General features: G+C 36.6%; 4 protein-coding genes across 7 annotated transcripts in view; 2 read left to right on the top strand and 2 right to left on the bottom strand.

The window, feature by feature from the left end:
• The window catches only part of LOC127848013 (complement C1q tumor necrosis factor-related protein 4-like), a 29,833-nt gene extending 3,856 nt beyond the window's left edge, over positions 1-25,977 (bottom strand). Inside the window, exons 1-4 of the mRNA XM_052380289.1 lie at positions 25,815-25,977; positions 24,855-25,027; positions 23,053-23,199; positions 22,486-22,612 (exon numbers count right to left, since the gene is read on the bottom strand). Of these exons, the coding sequence (XP_052236249.1) occupies positions 22,486-22,612; positions 23,053-23,199; positions 24,855-25,027; positions 25,815-25,848 (481 nt within the window). The 5' untranslated portion in view covers positions 25,849-25,977. The remainder of the gene's footprint in view (positions 1-22,485; positions 22,613-23,052; positions 23,200-24,854; positions 25,028-25,814) is intronic.
• Positions 554-2,953, top strand: LOC127846980 (complement C1q-like protein 3). 2 transcript variants are annotated; one of them, XM_052378458.1, is made up of 5 exons: positions 554-666; positions 793-837; positions 1,161-1,333; positions 2,057-2,203; positions 2,690-2,953. In XM_052378458.1, exons 2-5 carry the CDS (start codon positions 801-803, stop codon positions 2,825-2,827), a joined length of 495 nt encoding a protein of 164 aa, XP_052234418.1. In that variant the 5' UTR covers positions 554-666; positions 793-800; the 3' UTR covers positions 2,828-2,953. The 2 variants fall into 2 exon arrangements, with proteins under 2 accessions (XP_052234418.1, XP_052234419.1); XM_052378459.1 differs by having other exon boundaries at positions 576-659.
• On the top strand, positions 4,285-19,149 carry LOC127846979 (heavy metal-binding protein HIP-like). The gene is made up of 4 exons (XM_052378456.1): positions 4,285-4,514; positions 5,370-5,483; positions 6,826-6,996; positions 18,816-19,149. Exons 1-4 carry the CDS (start codon positions 4,403-4,405, stop codon positions 19,094-19,096), a joined length of 678 nt encoding a protein of 225 aa, XP_052234416.1. The 5' UTR covers positions 4,285-4,402; the 3' UTR covers positions 19,097-19,149.
• LOC127846978 (uncharacterized) lies at positions 9,818-18,466 on the bottom strand. 3 transcript variants are annotated; one of them, XM_052378454.1, is made up of 2 exons: positions 12,025-18,466; positions 9,818-11,830 (listed from the first exon to the last, which is right to left on the bottom strand). In XM_052378454.1, the coding sequence occupies exon 1, from the start codon at positions 15,516-15,518 to the stop codon at positions 12,300-12,302; it is 3,219 nt and encodes a 1,072-aa protein (XP_052234414.1). In that variant the 5' UTR covers positions 15,519-18,466; the 3' UTR covers positions 9,818-11,830; positions 12,025-12,299. The 3 variants fall into 3 exon arrangements, with proteins under 3 accessions (XP_052234414.1, XP_052234413.1, XP_052234415.1); XM_052378453.1 differs by having other exon boundaries at positions 9,818-15,967; positions 16,162-18,466; XM_052378455.1 differs by having other exon boundaries at positions 16,162-18,466.
• Positions 25,978-27,070: the final 1,093 nt, after the last annotated feature.

Below are 27,070 nucleotides of genomic sequence, written 5' to 3'. Positions count from 1 at the left end.
ATCGCACAGTATGAGGGACAGACCGACCGACAAGTCTGCGATAGTTAAAGTTGGTTGCTATCTCATTGATAAGACGCATATAACACGCCTTTTTCAACACATTGGATGACGTTTACGCGACTTTATAGTTCAACACGATTTTAAATATTGTCTTCGCCTCATGACACCGTGAGTTTTAAACCATTAAGCCCTTGAGCAAGCAATGGCTGAAATGTCTTGAAAATTGTGAAATGGCCTATACTGTTTAAGGTGTTTGGCATGGTATAGAGTACGAATCTTAGTCCTTCAATACAATATGTTATAATCAACATCAACCCGTATTGTATGATCAAAGTCTAATTCTATTTTATTTGGCAAGGTTTTCAATCATGAATGTGGTGAAAAGTTATGCTCTTTCAAGTCAAACGAATATATTACACACACTATTGTTTAGCCTTTCAATGTATCTTGTGATTGCTTTCAGCAAGGATTTTCACGTTTTTTAACGGTTATTTAATAGTACAAGATTGAAATCACGATCGCGTTTGGAGATAAGACCACCAATCGGTCCGCACCGGATGTAAAGTAGGTCACGTCACATTCATTGACTCCATGATGGCAGCCGAGAACTGAAATATACATAGGTGGCGCTTCTTGTTTTGTGGTTAACAGGACATAACGTGTACGGTAATTCTAAATAACTGAATTTTTTTTCCCCTAGTTTCCTCATCCGTATAATCTTAATACGTAATTGTATACCTCAATACGATTTAATGTAACAATCATAGATGTAACTTAAATTTTCTATTTTAGAAACAGCCATGCTTGTTATTCTGCTTGCTGCGGTAGTTGGTTTCAGTAAGTTAGAGTTATTAAATTATATTAGTTATGCAGTTAAATGACGTCATAACTCAGACGTCAAAGAAAATAATATTTACTAAAATATAATCATTTATAGAATTTATTAAAAGGATACCGCGTATCGAAAGAAATACTGCAAAATATTATCATAGAAGTAGCATGATTGTACTCGTACATTTCAAAATGATTTATACCTAAAATTAATTTGTCAGGAGTGTTTCACGTATCATGCGAAACATTACAATATGATGAGGTGAAATATTCGAAACTATCTTATATTAAACTATTTAGTGATTGTTTTCATTACACCGCCGATACAGTTACAGCCCAAGATGTTCAGGAAATAGCGTTTTCTGCCGGGCTGGACCATGACCTCTCTTTGACGTCGGCAGACCGCATCGTCTTCAACACCGTCCTGTCCAACGTGGGTGGCGGCTATGACCCAAAGACCGGCACATTTAACTGCCCCGAAACAGGCATATACGTATTCCAGGTAAAACAATACCAAATGCAAATGCGATTATAAGACGAATCATGTTGTTAACCGACTTAAACGCATTGACTAAGTAATAAAACTGTATACAAAAATATGCCATACATAAATATGTGAAGATATTTTAAAGGTTTAATTTTTTACTGCAGTATTTGCTTATTTGCGTACCATTCACACAAAAAGTCTATTTTGCGTGATACGAATATAACATGATTTACTTATTTTAAAACTTCTGGGTAAAAATATGAAACACAGATGTTTTTTTAAATGGTTTAAGCTACCCTTATTGCTAATACGTCATACTGTGCTAATATATTTTAAGATTGGCAAGTTGACATGTTTTGCCTCATTCTTAACATTTTCCTTTAAGCCCACGTGGTCCAGCTTGAATACCAAGTCAATATTTATTGGCTGGTTGGAACTGAACTATTATTTTGTAGGCCTCTGCATCCCTGTTAAGGGTCGTTTTAAAAAAAAAAAAAAATTAACCCTAGCGTCTAGAAAAGGGCCTTGGCAAACAGCGTAGACCCAGATGAGACGCCGCATCATGCGGCGTCTCATCAGGATCTGCGCTGTTTGCTTAGAGGAATTTCTGTAAGAAATATTCTAATTATAGAAATAAATATACTAGACATCCATAATTTTGTAAATAAATTGATCCAATTTAGAAAGATGGGAGAGTCCACTAGGCATAAAAGAGGTAATGAACACTGTTTACTTCAGTTCCACACGTTGGCTCACCAAGACAAGGCCGCCTGGCTGGAGCTGTATCACAACCAACAATACATCGCCTCAGTGTACGGCAAAACCACCAACGACTATGCTATGGCCGGTAACTCCGTCATCCTGCAGGTCACCAAGGGCGACCAGGTAATACATAAGGGACAAATACCGATTCAGAAGGACGTTAATAAATATCTAAAAAAAGACATGATCACAAGCACGACAAAACAAAATACGCCTAAAAGTTTACATTCTGTATATTGTAATTTCTATATGGAACAGAAGAGATATAAGCGTTTCTGACGCCGCGCCAGTTTTAAGTAAAAAACACAAGATCTTTTAAACAACATATACATCATCAAAATAATTATATACTTGTATTATCATTAGTATGTCCCTAACTGAACACGTAACATCGTAATGTACTCCGTACAACCGAAATATAGTGTTACTTGAAGTAATGATATGATTAAGTGAATGTTTCTGCAATCGAGTGATTTCTCCTCATTTTTTTGCATTTTTTAAGGGTAATGACTATTGTTATTCATCAACGTAGGAATCGACGAATTTCGTCTTCATTTTAAATGCGGATACTTATTTAAGCATAACACAACAAGATTGTCAACATTTCAGGTCTACATTCGAGCTGTTGATGCCAGCTACGGTATAGCTACGGACCTGTACAACAAGCCGGACGAGATCTACTCGACCTTCAGCGGCTACCTAATCACGGCCATCGCAACCGAAACACCTGTCGGCGCCGGCAAATAAATCATGCTGATAGCCATCAGAACTATATGAATAATGTATATTGGATAAAAAAGCTTGAATTGTGTAACGATGTTGTATTGACTCAACAAAAAAAAATAAAGTACTGAAATACTTCAGAAGAATTGATGTTTGTGTTATTTGTGGATCTAGATTTTGATGGCTTAAGTAATTATAAACGTCGCATGATGTGTATTTCAAAGTGTGCGTATTTATGAACATCAACTAAATCATAGAATACAGATGTGAAATTAAGCTATTATTATCTTACATTGACTTGAATTGTCATTAAAACAATATGCATATGATTTCTAATAATTTGCAACATTAATACGTTTTTATATTCTCCTGAAACATTTTGATAGCTTGAGAATGATTGTTTTTAAGTTAAGCCATTGATATCTTTAAAGAGTATTTTCAATCTTGCAGCAGAATTATCGGAGTACGGGAGAAAGCAAGCTTTAACAAGAAATAATTGTTAATGCATATCGCTTATTATTAATTGTAATGCACACACGACACATGCATGGAAACAACATTGAAGAGTATAGTACACACACAATAAACTAAACGTTCACATACCATTATATAGGTGAACATGCATTAGTAAGCTATTTTACTAAACGTATTAAACATATCTTCGGTTGATTTAGTAAAAACAATTCAGTAAATTTAAAACCAAGTAGTAAGAATGATTGCAATGATTTACGTTGTGAAGAATAACCGCGTTTCATGATACAAGTTCATCATGGCCTATCGGAAAAAAATTGAGGGCATTCCAACATTGACTTTTCCTTATTTACGATTTTAATAATTATAGAGCGAACACAATACAGTGAATCCAAAGATACACGTCATAGTAATCCATACAAATTAAACGATATCTATTAAAGGGGCCTTTTCACAGATTTTGGCATATTTTGAAGTTTGTCATTAAATGCTTTATAATGATAAATGTAAACATTGGATCTTAAAAGCTCCAGTAAAAACTCAAGAATAAAATTTAAAAAAGGAAAAAAAAGTAGCCGGTATCAGTGCTCGAACCAGTGACCCCCGGAGTCCTGGAATTAGTCTGAAGTAAAAACGCATTAGCCCTCTCGGTTGTTCCGCCGAGTATACACAGTGTAAGCATTTTATACCTTATATAAGCAATCTTCGTAGTTTCGTAAATTTAAACGACAAAACAGAACTTTCCAAATTATTCAATCGTTTCGCGTTGCAACGCTTTATCATTTTCAGGTTTTTAAATCGTCAAAAGATACATATAATGGCTATACTTGACTATGTTAAATGTTCTGTAATACTGTTTCCTCACAAATATCATAACTAAAACGAAAATTTGCGAAACTGAAACAACTTTTTTCAATTTTGTTAATTTACCAAACCGTGAAAAGATCCCTTTAAAAGGGAAAAGAATAGACCAAACGAAAAGCCCATCAGATTGTTCAAATGAAAACCATGGCATTGTAGTCTATTGATAAGCGATAGAACATAGTCGTTAAATAACAACACACGTCGACTAGTAAAACTGTCTCAGTGTTCTATTCAAATCTCGATTTATCGCGGACAACAGGTACAATGCGTGTGTTCTGTTTGACGCTGTTTGTACTGTTTGTGCCTCAAGTGGTATGCTTGTTTGAAACATTTTCATCAGAATGTGGGTGTAAAAATGAACTACAAACATTTGCAAGTGAGTACTGTTCATTCCTTCTGTTTGTTTAATCGTATTTATTGCATCAAATATGCATGGGATTGGATTACAAGTTATGAAACATTAGCTGGATCCTCTCACAGATAATTATGTAACATAAATTGCTAAATACATTATTTATAGTTCAACAACACAATCAACTAGTGTAACATAGTGTAACATAGTGTAACATAGTGTAACATAGTGTAACATAGTGTAACATAGTGTAACATTCCTTCCGTACAAAATATATTTAAGCCATTTATGCCTAGCGTCCAGAAAAAAAGGCCTTGGCAAACAGCGTAGACCCAGATTAAACGCCGCCTCATCTGGGTCTACGCTGTTTGCTTACAGGAATTTCTGTATGAACTATTCTAATTATAGAAATTCATATACTAGACATCCCTAATTTTGCAAATAAATTGATCCAATTTAGAAGGTTGAGAGAGTCCACTCGGCATAAATGGGTTAAAATGCAGATGTGTCTGATATTTTGTTACGCATTAATTCGTTCATGCATTTTATCTCATCATTATACCTGCAATGGAAGAAAAACATACCATGGCATACACTAAGCTGTACATGTATTTGGAATGTGTATATGCGATGATTCAGAGCAATAGATAAAGCCTTCCGTTAATCTTTCTTATATACATGTAATGTAAATCTTTAATTTGATTTTCGAGCTAAAAAGGTGCTAATAAAATATAATCATTATGGATTGTAAAACAGAGTCTTTTATCATTCATGACCAAATGCGATGTTTCGAAACAGCAGAATTGTGCTGAATTTAAATTTCCAATTGCGACGCAATAACAAAGATGACACGGCATCAAATGACAATAAACATTTCAGGGCAGCTGCAATCAGTTCAAGACGCAGTTACGAACGTGACCGCAAACGTGACCAGCATGCAGGGCCTGATTGACACGCTCGTGAAAAAACAGTCAGCCTTGCTCACCCAGATCAGTAAGAATGGTTCAAAATGGAATGGCTTTACTACACGATAGACTACACTTTTCTGTAAATTCAAATCTCTTGAATAAGTATACAAATAAATTGTAAGTGATAACATGAAACCAAAAAAGCTGTAATTTCTAAAACGCTTAATATTAGACGATAGCTATTGTTTGTGCTATGCTCTAGTTATAATATTGACCGATCGGCATTTAGCATACCATGTACGTTTGTGTGTATGTTTGTGTGTATAGGCGTGTTTTGTGTTTGCCTCATGACTCTGTCGTGAATATTCGAAATACATTGGAAAACATTATACCCAAGCACGCTGTCGCTTGCAATAGTCAATTTGCAGGCTTATGGTTCAAGGTCATTGTGGATACTTGGATTGTGTGCATTTTCCTTTCATGGATATGATAAACTTTGAAGTTCGTTTTCGGCCTATAACTGGAATATAACGGGTTTTCAAATTTAATTGGCACAAACGGAAAGAATATTATTGCTTCGCTTATCTTTTTATCAGGACGAAGATTTGCGTGCAAGAATCATGTCCCTCGCTTAAAGATCAGGGTCACAACTGTCGCTTGCATTGCGTGCATATTCCTTATACATGGATTATAATACAGGTCGATATGTGTCTCCGTCTATTTCTTTATCGTTCATTGTGGGTGCCGCAATTAATTCGTACAGGTGATCCTCATACCAAGACGACGCCCCTAGTTCATTAGCGTGTAAGCTCGCTTTAAGGTTAAGGCCATCATTTTCATTAGGCATGATGTTAAACAACAGTAAGAAAGTATACCTGTTATTAAACTTCTTCTTAATGATGACTATTTCCGGTATCTTTGTGATCGTTTTTATAAAAAAATCTCTCATACAACACCGTTTTCTGTTGTCCGTGCCACGTAGCGGTGACATCGGAGCACAATTAACACAATTCAAGTGGTTATAGACTTTTATTACCCTCTACTACTCTCATTTCCACTTGACTATGGTCGAAAAGCATTGTGTCATTTTTCGATGCGTATGTATAATTAGAGAAAATGCCCGATTTGACTCGCATCTGGTACGCAATCATTGCATCTTTAGGCCTTGAATTTGTCCATTTAAACCATTTATGCCTAGCGTCTAGAGTAAATGCCTTTTACAAACAGCGTAGACCCAGATGAGACGCCGCATGATGTGGCGTCTCATCAGGGTCTGCGCTGTTTTTTTAAAGAAATTTCTGTAAGAAATATTCTAAATATAGAAATAAATATAATAGAAATCCCTAAGTTTGTAAATAAATTGATCCAATTTAGAAGGATGGGAGAGTCCATTGTACATACATGGGTTAATGTATGCTTGTCCTCAGGTCAACTGAACCGCACTCTGCACTCCCCTAAGGCCATTGTTTTCACCGCCCAACTTGCGAAGGACACGGGCATCCTCGGGCCGAACCAGTACGTGGTCTTTGATCACGTGGTTACAAACAACGGAGGAGGATATGACGTCCAAACAGGGACCTTCGTGGCACCTGTGACCGGTACATTTTTATATAAGTCGCGTTCTTAGAAAACTGGGCGTAATGCATGTGCGTAAAGTATCGTCCCAGATTAGCCTGTGCAGTCCGCACAGGCTAATCAGGGACGACACTTTCCGCTTTTATAATATTTTTTATTAAAGAAAGTCTCTTATTAGAAAAAATCTATTTTAGGGACTGCACAGGCTAATCTTGAACGACACTTTACGCACATGCATTATGCCCAGTTGTTTCAGAAAGCGACTCATATAAGCTGACAATGACTTGGTAAAGATTTGTTTGGTTGGTAAAACCTTTTTTTGCACATATAATATTTATTTCATAGTAAAAACACTCTTTTATTAATATTTCGCCCAAACGGGCTTTATCAAAGTTTACAAATACGAATTCACTACATAGTTATAACTGTTGTATACACCAATAAAGTAAATGTTTTACAACGTCAAATATGACAGGAAATGACGTCATGACGTCGTACTTTACCATGCGATATACAATTGCGCCAAAATACATAATATACATGACATTTCGTTGTATGGTTCTTATACTTGATCAGAAATTCATTCCTCATTGTAATTTTCCAAATTGAATTTGATAATAAAAAGTATTACAATAACATCATATTGTTATATCAATAATAATAACTATATTAATGATAACAATAATTACTATAATAATAATATAGATATTTACTGTACCAACCTAAAAATAATATTCACAAAATCAAAATTCCTATTTTGTAGTCAGCACTATTACTATAATATCTCAACACTAATTCTTATTGACTATATTTATCAACATTTAAACAAATTGAAATGATTAATAATTAATTATTTATAATAATTTTAATTCCAATCTTTTAAATGAAGTTAAATTCTAATGTATTGTGTTCATACATATGCACACATATATACGCATTCCTTCACACTTGTACATATTCACTCATATACTTGCACATATAATTACAGGTACACAAATAAACACCTACATGTGTACATACATACACATATACATATATATACACACCCACACATATACTCATATATACACACATACATATCCACCCTCTCACATACTTACGCTCGCATGCACTATTGTTGGAGAATTATGCATTTTGAAAATAGTTATCGTTACTTAAACTGTCTACACGAATCTCGTATTGGCCTACACTATCGCCTATAATTCTGCCATACTAAATCGGAAGCTGCTTTTGTGTTAAGTCCATTTGGAACTTCTGTCTTTAACAATTGAATCCAGTTAAGTTCTTTTATCTTGCGGTAGTAATCCGAATTGTCTCTAATATTTTGTAAAACACATACTCCCATGTCTTCTACACTATGTTGTCCGGAGTTAAAATGCTCAGCAACAGGTTTGCTTCTGTGGTGCCTTGTATCTGCCTCATGCTCCTTTAATCGTTCTTTTAGTGAGCGTGATGTCTCCCCCACATAAACTATTTTGCCACACTGTATACAGTTTATTCCATAGATGACGTTACATGCTTCACAGGTCTGCCTTTTGCTAATGGTCACTCCACTCACCCCTCCACGGTTGTGCAACCCCCTTGTTAGCATGTCACACACTACACACTTCTTGGTGCATCTTTCTACTGGATTGACCTCCCTTGTCATAGTACGATTGGTTTTTTCATGCACTAATATATCTGCTATGTTCTTGTCTCGTCTGTATGCAACAATAGGCATTTCATTAAAAACTTCCTTCATTCTATTCGACTCGTGCAGTAGAGGTAGGTGCTTTTTCACAATATCGTGTATGCGTGGTAGTTTTTTCGAGTACGTAAGTACAAGTGGAACTCTTTTCATGTTTTTCTTCTTGTCTTCACTTGGTTTCAAAAGAGTATCCCTATCCAGCTTGTCTGCTCGATCAAATTGCCTGTCAATGATCTTTCCGCTATAGCCACGTTTACGAAGATAGTGTTTTAATTTTTTCTTATGGACCTGATAATCTGTATCTTTAGAACAGATTCTTTTCAGTCTAATGGCTTGACTATATGGAATGGCTTCTTTTGTTTTTCTTGGATGGCTTGATTTGTAGTTTAAATACATGTGCTTGTCTGAGGGTTTTGTGTATAAAGATGTTATTACTTTCCTATCTTCTATCTTCACGATAGTATCCAGAAATTCTATTTCTTTCCCACCAACTCTCATTTCTACTTGAATACTTTCATCAATCTGGTTTGCAAACATAAGGAACTCATTAAGCTTTTCCAGTCCATGTGTCCAAAATCCAAATCCATCGTCGATGTATCTTTTGTAAAAGATTGGTATGAACTCATTCTTCATTAGTTCTTCATCCCATTTACGCATATAGGCACATGCAAAATTCCTCCCCAACTTTGAGCCTATGGCAACTCCTTTTCTTTGTTTATACTCAGTTCCATTGAATGTTATAATATTGTTGTCAAGAACGGTGGTTATCATTTCTTCTATTGCTTTTGAAGGGATGGTTTTGTCTGTTCTAGTTTCAAGTGCTTCTCTACATGCCTCTAAGCCTTTTTGTTTAGGAATGGATGGATAAAGTTTGATAACATCAAAGCAGAAAAGCATTGTATTTTTTGGAATTTCATTGGGGATTTCTTGCAGTTTTGTCAGAAAATCTGTTGTATCTTTAATATAACTTGGTGTTGTTTCTACAAACTCATTCAACTCTTTCTCTGCAACTTCTGCCATGTTTTCTGTGGCCGTCCTAATGCCATTCACTATTGTCCGGTATGGATTGTTATTTTTATGGATTTTTGGATTTCCTTTTAACTTTGCTTCTTGGGGGTGTTTTGGTATTAAGTAATCTTTCAGTTCCTGGTCAATAAGGCCGTCTCTATATAATTTATTTGCTACCTTTTTAACCGCCCTGCTTGCTTCATGTTTACACTTTCCGTTGTTTTTTTCATAAGAATCACATTCATTCATTTCCTTCTCCAGATTTTTGATATAGTCCTCGGTATTAACGACCACAACTCCTGATCCTTTGTCTGCGGGTCGAATGATTATACTTGAATCATTCAGCAAGCTTTGTAAGGCCTTTGATTCTTTGTCACTTATATTTGACTGAACTCTGTCTTTAAGTCCATATAGTATCTCTCGTTTTACCGCGTCAATATATGTATCAAGACTTTTTTCTCTCCCAGGTGTTGGTGTAAATCTACTTTTTTTCTTCATCCATGGTTTGATATTATCTTTCTCCTGATCATTTTGTTTATCATGGAAATACTCTTTAAGACGCATGCGTCTTTCCCACTCACAGAGATCGCTTTGCAGTTTTGTGATGTCATATTTGTTAGTTGTAGGTATGAATTTTAAACCTTTTGATAGAATTTCTTTTTCATTAAATGTTAAATCCCTGGAAGATAAGTTTATGATTGTTGAAAACTGATCCTTTGTTACCAAGTCTCTGTCTGTATCTTTGTGTGGATTGTCTTTGTTTATAACCTTCTTTTTGTCCTTAAAACATGCATGTTCCACTTCAGATGGTTTCGGAATTCGTACCATTTCATCATGCGATACTGTTTTGACATGGGGCTTTTCGGGAAGTTGTTCCATATCGAACCAGTCAAACTGAGACGTATCTTCAATTCGGTCATGTGATACTTTTTGCTTACTTTTCACTCTTAATGAATCAAAATGTCCATGTTCCATTTTCAAGAAAAAATATCGCTTTATTTTTGTACTTTTTGTAACCGGTTCGAAATTCAGAATTTGAGTTACACCGTTCGTTACGTTGTAGATCTGTACAACAGCTGAATATACCGTAGCCGCTGCATAAATTTCTGCTTCTGTAGCCCATGAAGACATTCTGCCATCTTTATGACTCTGATTTGTAATATGAATGTTGATGTCCTCATCTATATATACTGAATACAGATTGGTGTTGTTGTGCATATGGTGAACTATCTTATCTCGTATACATGCATGTTTCTCCACAGATCCATAAATGTCTAAAGCAATACATCTGTAAAAACAATTCCCATCTCCTGCTACATTTTTCACAATGAAATCATCTAATGAGTTATTAATGTCTCTGATGTCAAAATTAAGCATACGTGCCTTTTGCAATTTGTTTTGTTTCCGTTCATATAGACTCCTTTGTAAATGATTTGAGTTTTCATTATGAATATCAACATTGTTGCTTTGTAATTCTATTATCTTACTTGTAATAGCCTTTTCAGTAAGTGTAATCAACCGCAATGACGCATCCTTCTTGACTTTGGCACATTTTTCTCGAGTTTCCAGATCCATATCTATTTGTGGTTCCCATTGTAATTTAAATCCATTTGGCACTATTCCTTCCGTGAGGCACTTATTTAAGAAATCCGCATGTGATTTGTAACGTAGCAATTTACTCTGGTGCGATGTTATGTAGTTCTTCATACTCATAAATCTTTTAGGAGTGTAATGTCAATACTCAGTTTTATATCCAGTAGGGATAAAGATATACATATTTCATAGTAAAAACACTCTTTTATTAATATTTCGCCCAAACGGGCTTTATCAAAGTTTACAAATACGAATTCACTACATAGTTATAACTGTTGTATACACCAATAAAGTAAATGTTTTACAACGTCAAATATGACAGGAAATGACGTCATGACGTCGTACTTTACCATGCGATATACAATTGCGCCAAAATACATAATATACATGACATTTCGTTGTATGGTTCTTATACTTGATCAGAAATTCATTCCTCATTGTAATTTTCCAAATTGAATTTGATAATAAAAAGTATTACAATAACATCATATTGTTATATCAATAATAATAACTATATTAATGATAACAATAATTACTATAATAATAATATAGATATTTACTGTACCAACCTAAAAATAATATTCACAAAATCAAAATTCCTATTTTGTAGTCAGCACTATTACTATAATATCTCAACACTAATTCTTATTGACTATATTTATCAACATTTAAACAAATTGAAATGATTAATAATTAATTATTTATAATAATTTTAATTCCAATCTTTTAAATGAAGTTAAATTCTAATGTATTGTGTTCATACATATGCACACATATATACGCATTCCTTCACACTTGTACATATTCACTCATATACTTGCACATATAATTACAGGTACACAAATAAACACCTACATGTGTACATACATACACATATACATATATATATACACACCCACACATATACTCATATATACACACATACATATCCACCCTCTCACATACTTACGCTCGCATGCACTATTGTTGGAGAATTATGCATTTTGAAAATAGTTATCGTTACTTAAACTGTCTACACGAATCTCGTATTGGCCTACACTATCGCCTATAATTCTGCCATACTAAATCGGAAGCTGCTTTTGTGTTAAGTCCATTTGGAACTTCTGTCTTTAACAATTGAATCCAGTTAAGTTCTTTTATCTTGCGGTAGTAATCCGAATTGTCTCTAATATTTTGTAAAACACATACTCCCATGTCTTCTACACTATGTTGTCCGGAGTTAAAATGCTCAGCAACAGGTTTGCTTCTGTGGTGCCTTGTATCTGCCTCATGCTCCTTTAATCGTTCTTTTAGTGAGCGTGATGTCTCCCCCACATAAACTATTTTGCCACACTGTATACAGTTTATTCCATAGATGACGTTACATGCTTCACAGGTCTGCCTTTTGCTAATGGTCACTCCACTCACCCCTCCACGGTTGTGCAACCCCCTTGTTAGCATGTCACACACTACACACTTCTTGGTGCATCTTTCTACTGGATTGACCTCCCTTGTCATAGTACGATTGGTTTTTTCATGCACTAATATATCTGCTATGTTCTTGTCTCGTCTGTATGCAACAATAGGCATTTCATTAAAAACTTCCTTCATTCTATTCGACTCGTGCAGTAGAGGTAGGTGCTTTTTCACAATATCGTGTATGCGTGGTAGTTTTTTCGAGTACGTAAGTACAAGTGGAACTCTTTTCATGTTTTTCTTCTTGTCTTCACTTGGTTTCAAAAGAGTATCCCTATCCAGCTTGTCTGCTCGATCAAATTGCCTGTCAATGATCTTTCCGCTATAGCCACGTTTACGAAGATAGTGTTTTAATTTTTTCTTATGGACCTGATAATCTGTATCTTTAGAACAGATTCTTTTCAGTCTAATGGCTTGACTATATGGAATGGCTTCTTTTGTTTTTCTTGGATGGCTTGATTTGTAGTTTAAATACATGTGCTTGTCTGAGGGTTTTGTGTATAAAGATGTTATTACTTTCCTATCTTCTATCTTCACGATAGTATCCAGAAATTCTATTTCTTTCCCACCAACTCTCATTTCTACTTGAATACTTTCATCAATCTGGTTTGCAAACATAAGGAACTCATTAAGCTTTTCCAGTCCATGTGTCCAAAATCCAAATCCATCGTCGATGTATCTTTTGTAAAAGATTGGTATGAACTCATTCTTCATTAGTTCTTCATCCCATTTACGCATATAGGCACATGCAAAATTCCTCCCCAACTTTGAGCCTATGGCAACTCCTTTTCTTTGTTTATACTCAGTTCCATTGAATGTTATAATATTGTTGTCAAGAACGGTGGTTATCATTTCTTCTATTGCTTTTGAAGGGATGGTTTTGTCTGTTCTAGTTTCAAGTGCTTCTCTACATGCCTCTAAGCCTTTTTGTTTAGGAATGGATGGATAAAGTTTGATAACATCAAAGCAGAAAAGCATTGTATTTTCTGGAATTTCATTGGGGATTTCTTGCAGTTTTGTCAGAAAATCTGTTGTATCTTTAATATAACTTGGTGTTGTTTCTACAAACTCATTCAACTCTTTCTCTGCAACTTCTGCCATGTTTTCTGTGGCCGTCCTAATGCCATTCACTATTGTCCGGTATGGATTGTTATTTTTATGGATTTTTGGATTTCCTTTTAACTTTGCTTCTTGGGGGTGTTTTGGTATTAAGTAATCTTTCAGTTCCTGGTCAATAAGGCCGTCTCTATATAATTTATTTGCTACCTTTTTAACCGCCCTGCTTGCTTCATGTTTACACTTTCCGTTGTTTTTTTCATAAGAATCACATTCATTCATTTCCTTCTCCAGATTTTTGATATAGTCCTCGGTATTAACGACCACAACTCCTGATCCTTTGTCTGCGGGTCGAATGATTATACTTGAATCATTCAGCAAGCTTTGTAAGGCCTTTGATTCTTTGTCACTTATATTTGACTGAACTCTGTCTTTAAGTCCATATAGTATCTCTCGTTTTACCGCGTCAATATATGTATCAAGACTTTTTTCTCTCCCAGGTGTTGGTGTAAATCTACTTTTTTTCTTCATCCATGGTTTGATATTATCTTTCTCCTGATCATTTTGTTTATCATGGAAATACTCTTTAAGACGCATGCGTCTTTCCCACTCACAGAGATCGCTTTGCAGTTTTGTGATGTCATATTTGTTAGTTGTAGGTATGAATTTTAAACCTTTTGATAGAATTTCTTTTTCATTAAATGTTAAATCCCTGGAAGATAAGTTTATGATTGTTGAAAACTGATCCTTTGTTACCAAGTCTCTGTCTGTATCTTTGTGTGGATTGTCTTTGTTTATAACCTTCTTTTTGTCCTTAAAACATGCATGTTCCACTTCAGATGGTTTCGGAATTCGTACCATTTCATCATGCGATACTGTTTTGACATGGGGCTTTTCGGGAAGTTGTTCCATATCGAACCAGTCAAACTGAGACGTATCTTCAATTCGGTCATGTGATACTTTTTGCTTACTTTTCACTCTTAATGAATCAAAATGTCCATGTTCCATTTTCAAGAAAAAATATCGCTTTATTTTTGTACTTTTTGTAACCGGTTCGAAATTCAGAATTTGAGTTACACCGTTCGTTACGTTGTAGATCTGTACAACAGCTGAATATACCGTAGCCGCTGCATAAATTTCTGCTTCTGTAGCCCATGAAGACATTCTGCCATCTTTATGACTCTGATTTGTAATATGAATGTTGATGTCCTCATCTATATATACTGAATACAGATTGGTGTTGTTGTGCATATGGTGAACTATCTTATCTCGTATACATGCATGTTTCTCCACAGATCCATAAATGTCTAAAGCAATACATCTGTAAAAACAATTCCCATCTCCTGCTACATTTTTCACAATGAAATCATCTAATGAGTTATTAATGTCTCTGATGTCAAAATTAAGCATACGTGCCTTTTGCAATTTGTTTTGTTTCCGTTCATATAGACTCCTTTGTAAATGATTTGAGTTTTCATTATGAATATCAACATTGTTGCTTTGTAATTCTATTATCTTACTTGTAATAGCCTTTTCAGTAAGTGTAATCAACCGCAATGACGCATCCTTCTTGACTTTGGCACATTTTTCTCGAGTTTCCAGATCCATATCTATTTGTGGTTCCCATTGTAATTTAAATCCATTTGGCACTATTCCTTCCGTGAGGCACTTATTTAAGAAATCCGCATGTGATTTGTAACGTAGCAATTTACTCTGGTGCGATGTTATGTAGTTCTTCATACTCATAAATCTTTTAGGAGTGTAATGTCAATACTCAGTTTTATATCCAGTAGGGATAAAGATATACATATTTCATAGTAAAAACACTCTTTTATTAATATTTCGCCCAAACGGGCTTTATCAAAGTTTACAAATACGAATTCACTACATAGTTATAACTGTTGTATACACCAATAAAGTAAATGTTTTACAACGTCAAATATGACAGGAAATGACGTCATGACGTCGTACTTTACCATGCGATATACAATTGCGCCAAAATACATAATATACATGACATTTCGTTGTATGGTTCTTATACTTGATCAGAAATTCATTCCTCATTGTAATTTTCCAAATTGAATTTGATAATAAAAAGTATTACAATAACATCATATTGTTATATCAATAATAATAACTATATTAATGATAACAATAATTACTATAATAATAATATAGATATTTACTGTACCAACCTAAAAATAATATTCACAAAATCAAAATTCCTATTTTGTAGTCAGCACTATTACTATAATATCTCAACACTAATTCTTATTGACTATATTTATCAACATTTAAACAAATTGAAATGATTAATAATTAATTATTTATAATAATTTTAATTCCAATCTTTTAAATGAAGTTAAATTCTAATGTATTGTGTTCATACATATGCACACATATATACGCATTCCTTCACACTTGTACATATTCACTCATATACTTGCACATATAATTACAGGTACACAAATAAACACCTACATGTGTACATACATACACATATACATATATATATACACACCCACACATATACTCATATATACACACATACATATCCACCCTCTCACATACTTACGCTCGCATGCACTATTGTTGGAGAATTATGCATTTTGAAAATAGTTATCGTTACTTAAACTGTCTACACGAATCTCGTATTGGCCTACACTATCGCCTATAATTCTGCCATACTAAATCGGAAGCTGCTTTTGTGTTAAGTCCATTTGGAACTTCTGTCTTTAACAATTGAATCCAGTTAAGTTCTTTTATCTTGCGGTAGTAATCCGAATTGTCTCTAATATTTTGTAAAACACATACTCCCATGTCTTCTACACTATGTTGTCCGGAGTTAAAATGCTCAGCAACAGGTTTGCTTCTGTGGTGCCTTGTATCTGCCTCATGCTCCTTTAATCGTTCTTTTAGTGAGCGTGATGTCTCCCCCACATAAACTATTTTGCCACACTGTATACAGTTTATTCCATAGATGACGTTACATGCTTCACAGGTCTGCCTTTTGCTAATGGTCACTCCACTCACCCCTCCACGGTTGTGCAACCCCCTTGTTAGCATGTCACACACTACACACTTCTTGGTGCATCTTTCTACTGGATTGACCTCCCTTGTCATAGTACGATTGGTTTTTTCATGCACTAATATATCTGCTATGTTCTTGTCTCGTCTGTATGCAACAATAGGCATTTCATTAAAAACTTCCTTCATTCTATTCGACTCGTGCAGTAGAGGTAGGTGCTTTTTCACAATATCGTGTATGCGTGGTAGTTTTTTCGAGTACGTAAGTACAAGTGGAACTCTTTTCATGTTTTTCTTCTTGTCTTCACTTGGTTTCAAAAGAGTATCCCTATCCAGCTTGTCTGCTCGATCAAATTGCCTGTCAATGATCTTTCCGCTATAGCCACGTTTACGAAGATAGTGTTTTAATTTTTTCTTATGGACCTGATAATCTGTATCTTTAGAACAGATTCTTTTCAGTCTAATGGCTTGACTATATGGAATGGCTTCTTTTGTTTTTCTTGGATGGCTTGATTTGTAGTTTAAATACATGTGCTTGTCTGAGGGTTTTGTGTATAAAGATGTTATTACTTTCCTATCTTCTATCTTCACGATAGTATCCAGAAATTCTATTTCTTTCCCACCAACTCTCATTTCTACTTGAATACTTTCATCAATCTGGTTTGCAAACATAAGGAACTCATTAAGCTTTTCCAGTCCATGTGTCCAAAATCCAAATCCATCGTCGATGTATCTTTTGTAAAAGATTGGTATGAACTCATTCTTCATTAGTTCTTCATCCCATTTACGCATATAGGCACATGCAAAATTCCTCCCCAACTTTGAGCCTATGGCAACTCCTTTTCTTTGTTTATACTCAGTTCCATTGAATGTTATAATATTGTTGTCAAGAACGGTGGTTATCATTTCTTCTATTGCTTTTGAAGGGATGGTTTTGTCTGTTCTAGTTTCAAGTGCTTCTCTACATGCCTCTAAGCCTTTTTGTTTAGGAATGGATGGATAAAGTTTGATAACATCAAAGCAGAAAAGCATTGTATTTTCTGGAATTTCATTGGGGATTTCTTGCAGTTTTGTCAGAAAATCTGTTGTATCTTTAATATAACTTGGTGTTGTTTCTACAAACTCATTCAACTCTTTCTCTGCAACTTCTGCCATGTTTTCTGTGGCCGTCCTAATGCCATTCACTATTGTCCGGTATGGATTGTTATTTTTATGGATTTTTGGATTTCCTTTTAACTTTGCTTCTTGGGGGTGTTTTGGTATTAAGTAATCTTTCAGTTCCTGGTCAATAAGGCCGTCTCTATATAATTTATTTGCTACCTTTTTAACCGCCCTGCTTGCTTCATGTTTACACTTTCCGTTGTTTTTTTCATAAGAATCACATTCATTCATTTCCTTCTCCAGATTTTTGATATAGTCCTCGGTATTAACGACCACAACTCCTGATCCTTTGTCTGCGGGTCGAATGATTATACTTGAATCATTCAGCAAGCTTTGTAAGGCCTTTGATTCTTTGTCACTTATATTTGACTGAACTCTGTCTTTAAGTCCATATAGTATCTCTCGTTTTACCGCGTCAATATATGTATCAAGACTTTTTTCTCTCCCAGGTGTTGGTGTAAATCTACTTTTTTTCTTCATCCATGGTTTGATATTATCTTTCTCCTGATCATACGCGCGTATCATGAAAATTGGATCTCTTTATTTAAAGATGTTAAAATGTCGATGTATTGTTGATATATCTTTCTTTGTAAAGTGTGTGATCGCGTAACTATTTTAATTTATCAATTAACTCTTCATTATATTGTCTTGGTCTATTATCCTCACGCATGCCCCGTTTTGCCACTCACATTATTAACAAATTATTTATTGACAACACTCTAAATTTGTAAGATTTTATAATATTTCATGTCCTTGCCAATTCTACGCTACTGATATAAATTAATATAGATCAATATACATCTAAACAAGACGCTTTACTGACTGATCAATGTTTTCGTGTACACTGTATTTCAGGAACGTACATTTTCTACGTGTCAATCACCAATTTCAATCAGACAGACGCCAGTGTCCAGTTGGTCAAAAACGGCCATCATCTGCTGACCATCACGTCCTCTGCATCGGTCACTTTCCACAATGCGGTTAACCCGGAAACCAACACCCACGTGGTCACGGTAGGTCTACATGCCGGGGATCACGTGGGGGTGCAGAACGCCGGCAAGTTCGACTCCAATGAGCGCCTCCTTGCTTCCCCTCTGACGTCATTCTCTGGACAGTTGATAAGCCCTGTGTTCTGATTGCGGTTATTTGCCGTAGTATATAACCCGAAATAAAATTTATTTTAATTGTTCGAATTGTACTACTTAAATATGCTATGTAATAATGTGCGTTCATATTTTCGAAAACATATTTTCCATAGTGTGCATAAACTAAGGATAGTACCTAAAAGCCATGAAACGTATTTCCCGACGGAGACCTATCTAATATGTTTTTAATAAAATCTTGTACGTTTTCCGACAGCGCCGTGGTCTGAACCTAAAGAAAACTTAATGTGATTGGTTCTACCGTAAACAAACGATATGTCACTGGTTTGACCGTTAGCGATGAAAATACCATCGATTTGACCGTAAGCATACGTGATGTCACTGGTTCGACCGTTAGCGAACGTCATGATACTGGTTCGACCGTTCGCGATTGTGATGTCCCTGGTTCGACCGTAGGTAAACATGATGTCACTTGTTCAACCGTTAGCGAACGTGATATCACAGGCCACACCGTTAATGAACGTGATGTCACTTGTTAAGCCGTTGGCGAACTTGATGTTACTGATTCGATCGTGATGTAATTGGTTCAACCGTAAGCGAACGTGATAGAACTGGTTCAACCGTTTGCGAACGTGATGTTACTTGTTAAATCGTAAGGGAACATAATGTCACTTTTTCGACCTTTAGCGAAATAATGGCATTGGTTCAACCGTTAACAAACATTATGGCACTGGTTTGGCAGTTGGCGAACGTGTTGTCACCGGTTACGTGATGTCACTAGTTCAACCGTTAGCGAACGTGATGCCACTGGTTCGAACCTGTGCGAACCAGATGTCACTGGCTTGATCGTGTGCGAACGTGTTGTCAATGGTTATACCGTAAGTGAAACTGATGTCACTGGTTACACCGTTAGCAAACGTGATGTCACTGGTTCGAGCGTTTGCAAACGTGATGCCACCTGGTGTCCTCATGCGAACGTGATATCACTGGTTCGAATGTTAGCGAATGCGATATCACTTGTGCGACCGTTAGCAAATGTTATATCACTGGTTCAACCGAACGTGATGTTACTGGTGCGATCGTTAGCGAACGTGATGGAATTGGATTAACCATACGTGAACGTGATGGCACTGTTTCAACCGTAAGCAAGCGTGTTGTCACTGGTTCGTTTGTTAGCTAACTTGATGTCACTGGTTCGACCGTAAGGGAACGTGATGTCACTGGTTCGACCGGTAGCGAACGTGATAGAACTTGATTTCGCTCGCTCGACCGTGTGCGAAATTGATGGTCCTGGTTCGACCGTTAGGACACTTGAATTCACTGGTTCGACCGTGTGAGAACGAGTTGTGCGAACGTGGTGTCACCGGTTATCGACCGTTAGTGAAAGTTATGTCACTGGTTCGACCGTTAGCGAGCACGATGTTACTGGCTCGACCGTTTACAAACGTGATGTCAATTGTTGTCCTCCTAGCGAACGTGATGTCACTGGTGCAACCGTTAGCGACCGTAATTTCACTGGTTCGACCGTTAGCGAACGTGATGTCACTGGTTCAACCTTTAGCGAGCGTGATGCCACTTGTTAATCGTTAGCAAACGTGATCTCATTTGTTTGACCGTTAGTGAACGTGATGTCACTGGTTCGACCGTTATCAAAGGTGATGGCACTGGTTCGACAGTTAGCGATCGTGTTGTCACTTGTTTGACCATTAGCGAACGTGATGTCACTGGTTCAACCGTTAGCGAACATGATGTCGATGGTTCGACTATATGAATATGTATATATTATATTTTAACCACACAATAGTGTACATAGATAAAAACTATACTACACGAGATCACATTATATGTGTCCTCACGTAGCTTTTCATGAATTTACTTCTTTGACATCGAAACATGTGGTAGTTTAATTAATAGCAAACATGTAAATGTCGGTAGCCTATTTTGGCACGGTTTTCAGACTGACCGCATACGTCACACAACTGGGGTTAGATAATTAAACGAATTCTCTCTTATCATAACACAATACTATTTCTGAAGTTGTTTCTCACAATGGAAATAACAGACATTTAACGTTAGGTTTTCGTTCATTCCTTTCCCGCAAATTCGTTTAATTTTATATCTTGAACGAAATACTGTGTCATCAACAAAAGGCGTTTATCAACAGTTCATTCTGTCTTCCCGTCACGATTTACTGACAGAGCGCTGACGCTGAAATTCTACCAAAATGTGTGCCTATTAGTTGCCTGAATATGCAGTGAGTACTCCGCATTTCCCTACACCGAACACCGTGACATCATATGCGCTGTACAAAGACGCATGGATGTGGCCTGATCTGGAAGATTTCTCTTTAATCGGGCAATTACAAACTGGAATCTTATGGCGGTTAGTTTCCCCAATATTTTAAAAGGAGTTGTATGACCGGCACGATGTGCATATGTAACTTTGCCATTTTCTTCTTAAGATGCTATACTATTCCGGTAGTTTTTATCACGATGCATATCCGGCAGTTACCCTAAAAACCAAACTGTGCTATCAGCATACACTTGCTGATTTATTAGAAAGACGGGATGCGTGATGACTGGTGACCCTGAAATGCTACGCAATGGAATGTTCTGTGTTTAAAGTGTTATATTACACCGTTACAAAACAATTAACTTTGTTTTACTAACACTTTAAATGTTTGGATGTTTGCATATATTACGAGCAAATGCGTAAAGTTTTAGGAAAGACATACTTATATAATTATTTAATGCATAAAGACTAAGTTATTTAAGCACAGCGCTATTACCGATACGTTTACTCATGTATGTCTCGGAACCAGAAAACGCTGTCTTTGTTTCATAGGAAAATATCTGTACAACAGAGGGGATTCCCAAACAGTGAACATCATTTACGATATACTTAACAGAAAGTACGCCAAGCGGTCGTTCACTTGATCGGAGCATTTTCTATTTTTAACAAATGCTCAAATTCCATTTATTCATTTAGTCCTATTTTAGGGAAATTTTCTAAACATTTCAGTGGACTGAAACACAGGTTAACAAATGTCAAAACCTGGATTAGACAGTTAAGTCGAAACACGTTGTCTGCATGTCTTCTGAAAATGTCAGATATTCCGACAGTAACGATCCTTTATGCTTTAATGTACAAAATAGATTGTTTAGCAGATTTTTCTTGATATATGTCGTTTAGAAAAACGGAACGTTTTCTATTGTAATTGTAAAGTTCTTTTTAATGCGAAAATCCTATTCATTCGGGTCTAGTGGTGGGACATTTCCTCAAAATTCATTTCTTTGAAAATACAAAGGTAAACAAATGTAAAAAAAATGGTAAGACAGCTACGGTGACAAAACATCTTCATTTACATAATGTATTGACTTGTCGACAAATCTACACGTGAATCAATTAAGCGCATCATTTGCCGACCACGGGCGCCTCGCTGAACACAGGAGCGATCATATAGCCGCTGAAGGTGGAGTAGACCTCGTTGGGCTGCCCGTACAGGTTCGTGTCTATACCGTAACTGTTGTCAACTGCCTTCACGTAAACCTGCGAATTAAGAGGTTAAATTAGCAAGTGATTTTGATGTTCGATGCATTGTTGTTTATCCGATGACAAACACCGCTATTGTGTTCTTGTGTCTATGAAAGTTCGATAGACACGCATAACAACGACACAAAATTGTTAACTATCATATTAATAACAACAGTGTGATATGACAATCATGAAATAATATGACAAATACGTTAATTATGAATGAGATTTATATTCTACAATTTTGCCCACATGGTCGGTATTGTTTTCTTTGAAGGTAAAAACACGTCAATTGTTCTCTTTGTCTACAGAAAACTACGCGCGTATCATGAAAGATTTGTACATGCTGCTATTAAGAACATTCGCGTAAAAGCGTCGTCACAGATAAGCCTGTGCTGTCCAAACAGGCTAATCAGGGAAGATACTTTCCGCATTAAGTTGATTTTCGCACGCACCGTGTCTCCTTTCACGAGGTTAAGCACCACTGAGTTTCCGCCGGATGCGTAGTCGGCCGCTGTATGACCGTATATGGAGGCCATGTAGGCGGAGTTCTTGTACAGCTCGAGCCACGTGGACTTGTCAAGGTGCGTTAGAGAGTGGAACTGTGGGTGGAAAATATTGATTATTTCATTGATTAGATCATCATTATTATAAACTGAAACGCGACATTTACAAGTGTGTGCATTAAAGAATATGTACCTCTGTATAAGTCTGAATAAAATGTCTTGTATGTTTGTTCTCTTAAAAACAGGAAACACGTGGAAATGTAACTGATATCGTGTAAGCTCGCATCAGAACTCACACGAGATAGTCCGTTACCATGGCCAAGTTACTAAAATGTCGCAAAAGCAGAAGAAAATATTCATAATGCTTTCCTTGAGACAATGTCGCAAAAGCAGAAGAAAGCATTTCATAATGCTTTCCTTAAGAGCTTGTGAAATGTATGGTTTGCCTCGGTATCTTCTTTTACATGTAAGTAAAGTGTAAACGTCTAAACCAAAATTGCGATACTGAATATCATATAAAACAGAATTGCGTGAGTAAATATCCATCCTGCTTGACGTAGTTCGTGTATACTTTCTTACCTTCACACGTATAAACCGTTAGTGTAGCACAGCTTCTTACGTTGATTGCTGATACACAAGGGATAGACGTTACCTTTAAATCGTTTCCTTAACATGGATCACGCATAGACCTTGAGTGGCACACGTGAGTAAGTAAACATCGTTGCTGAAGCACGTGCATACGTAGACACCGCGGGTGGGGCGAAACATTACCTGAAACACGTATACCCCTTGGGTGGAGCAATACCTTGCCTTAGACACGTTTACCCCGTGGGTGGGACACTACCTTACCTGAAACACGTATACCCCGTGGGTGGGACAAAAACCCAATCTGAAACACGTATTCACAATGGATGGAACAATACCATACCTGAATCACGTATATACCGTGGATTGGGCAATACCTTACATGAAACACGTGTATACAGTGGGTGGGACAATACCCTACATGAAACACGCGTTCCCAGTGGGGGCAATAACGTTACCTAAATCACGCCTTGGGTTGGACAAGACCTTACCTGAACCACGCATGCACCGAATGTGTGGCAATTCCATACCTGACAATACCTTACCTGAAACACATTTACCCCGTGGGTGGGACAATACCTTACCTGAAACACGTATATCCCGTGGGTGGGACAAAACCTTATCTGAAACACGCATTCACGGTTGGCGAGGCAAAATTTACTTGAAACACGTATATCCCGTGTGGGGACAATACCGTACCTGAAACACGTATACCCCGTGGGTGGTACAATACCTTACCTGAAACACGCATTAACAGTGGATGGGATAATATCCTACCTGAACCACGTTTACTCCGTGAGTGGGGCAATACTTTACCTGAAATGCGTACACACATTTGTAAGGCAATGCTTTACCTGAAACATCACCCTTGACCTTACATGAAACACGTATAAACCGTGGGTGGGGCAAAACCTTACATGAAACACGTATACACCTGGGGTGGGACAATGCCTTACATAAAACACGAACACGCTGTGTTTTGGGCAATGCCTTACCTGAAACACGTATACACCTGGGGTTTGGACAATGCCTTACCTAAAACACGAACACACTGTGTGTTGGCAGTTGGGTAATGCTTTACCTGAAACACGTATACACCTGGGGTTGGACAATGCCTTACCTAAAACACGAACACACTGTGTGTTGGCAGTTGGTCAATGCCTTACCTGAAACACGTATACACCGGGAGTGGGGCACGTGAACACTCCCGTCCTGGTGTTGTAGGCACGCCCCACGTTGACGAACACTCTGTCGTACACGACAGTCTCGGCGTGCAGGATGGCCTGGTCGTGTGTGAGGCCCGCGGAGAAGGCCACATTGTGAACCTCCTGTCCAGCAACTGGAGCAAGCAGAGCAGTAAATTTCATTTAAATATGAGTTGCGTTCTGAGAAAACTGGGCTCAATGTATATGCGTAAAGTGTCGTCCCAGATTAGCCTGTGCAGTCCGCACAGGCTAATCAGGGACGACTCTTTTTGCCTTAACTGGATTTTCGTGTAGAAGCGACTTTCTTTAAACGAAAAATACCATAAAAGCGGATATTTAGCTTATATTTAAATTAAGCTTATATTATGCATTAAGTGGATGATTGGGTTTTCACGCATACAGATGCAAGTTAAAAGATTCTCGGTTACATGTATTGTGTTTTATTCTTATACCTACCACGAAGTGTTGTTCAAGATAATCGTATGTGGACAACTTTACAATGATTCATTGGTTTAAGACGCAATAATGCTTGAAACATATCGTAAAGTCAATCATTAAGAAACGTACATGTTAACCGAGGAAAACTATTTTTAAGGTCAACATATATAACTGCATGCAATTAATATATGATCTATAAAAGTAACGATAAACTTAACTAAACCGCCTAAACTAGATTTTTGCTAGAAGAGACTTTCTTTAAACAGAAAATATCATTAAAGCGGAAAGTGTCTTCCCTGATTGGCCTGTGCTGACTGCACAGGCTTATCTGGGACGACACTTTGCGCACATGCATAAAAACCCTTTTCACAGAGCACGGCCTATATATAACTTTATTCATAAAAATATTGCTCGTTCAACAATAACAAGTAACATAAACAATAATTAAATAGAATTATTAATAAAAAAATATATTTTTATTACCTAGTCCGATGGTCGCAACTAGGAGAAGCAGCATTTTCTACGGAATAAAAAATTAGTATACGATAAAATACGTTTAATCCTAGTGAAATGATTTGAAAAATATTGCATAAGTTCACTCAGCATGGAATTCCATAGTGTGCAAATCCAACAAAATGTCTGACATGTGTACCTACAATTTTAGACGCGCACCTGTCAAGATCTTCTTAAATTGTTCATAGATTTTGTAATAATGTTGGTCACCAGTCATCATGCTTGACATCCGTGATGGGCCTAGTAGCCAATCATGCGAAGGCAGCCATCTGGCGTACATCCCTTATCTTGTCACTCATAAATTAATAAAGTCATACATATTCACAGATACATTTAGTTAGTTTTGCTGATTTGAATGAATATGTCCATCACGTTATCAGAAAGATTGACTGGTTATCGCAGTGGTTGGTCCAAGACCTCCACATCAAGGTAACGCGGGTTCATTTCCTATTCTCGGCACACGAGAGTTTGGTTGACCGTTACCATACAGAGCAGATTTGGTTTACTCCGCACCCCCACCCTAACACATAGCATACTATCACACTGTTTTCAAGTCCTTCAGTAAAAATTAATAGCTGGAGTTGGAATCTTAAACAACTATTTACATGTGATTGTTGTGACAAACTATAATGGTGTTTTAATTAATAAAGTATAATAGGAATTAAAAATATATATCTTATATAAATCACCGTACAAAAATCCATACAACGTGTTTCCTTATGAAAATGACTTGGTGTCGACAAGAAGAAGACAACATATATAATATATTAAACAAAATATATAATTGAGCCGTGCTCTGTGAAAAGGAGGTTTAATGCAAGGCGGGAAGTGTCGTCCTAGATTAGCCTGTGCAGTCCGCACAAGCTTATCAGGGACGGCACTTTACGCCTCAACAGGATTTTTGCAAAGAATATACTTTCATTGAACAAAAATATCATAATGCGGAGTGCATAAGCTAATCTGGGACGACACTTAACGCACAAGAGCGCGGCCCATATATATTCAGCTTTAATCCTGACAATGCAAATTTCGGTTCAACATTGCTTATCCTCTGAATGTCTAGTCAATATCATATATGAATGCATATAATTGTTTTGTATCAATCCTTCCATACTTAGTAATAAACCAAAGGCCAATAACTCTGTAAATATTAACCCATTTATGCCCAGTGGACTCTCCCATCCTTCTAAATTGGATCAATTTATTTCTAAAATTAAGGATGTCTA

Source organism: Dreissena polymorpha, chromosome 10 (genome assembly GCF_020536995.1).
Source record: "Dreissena polymorpha isolate Duluth1 chromosome 10, UMN_Dpol_1.0, whole genome shotgun sequence".
Classification (NCBI taxonomy): Eukaryota; Metazoa; Mollusca; class Bivalvia; order Myida; family Dreissenidae; genus Dreissena; species Dreissena polymorpha.
Note: the sequence above shows the minus strand (reverse complement) of the source record. Positions and strands in the feature narration are given on the sequence as shown.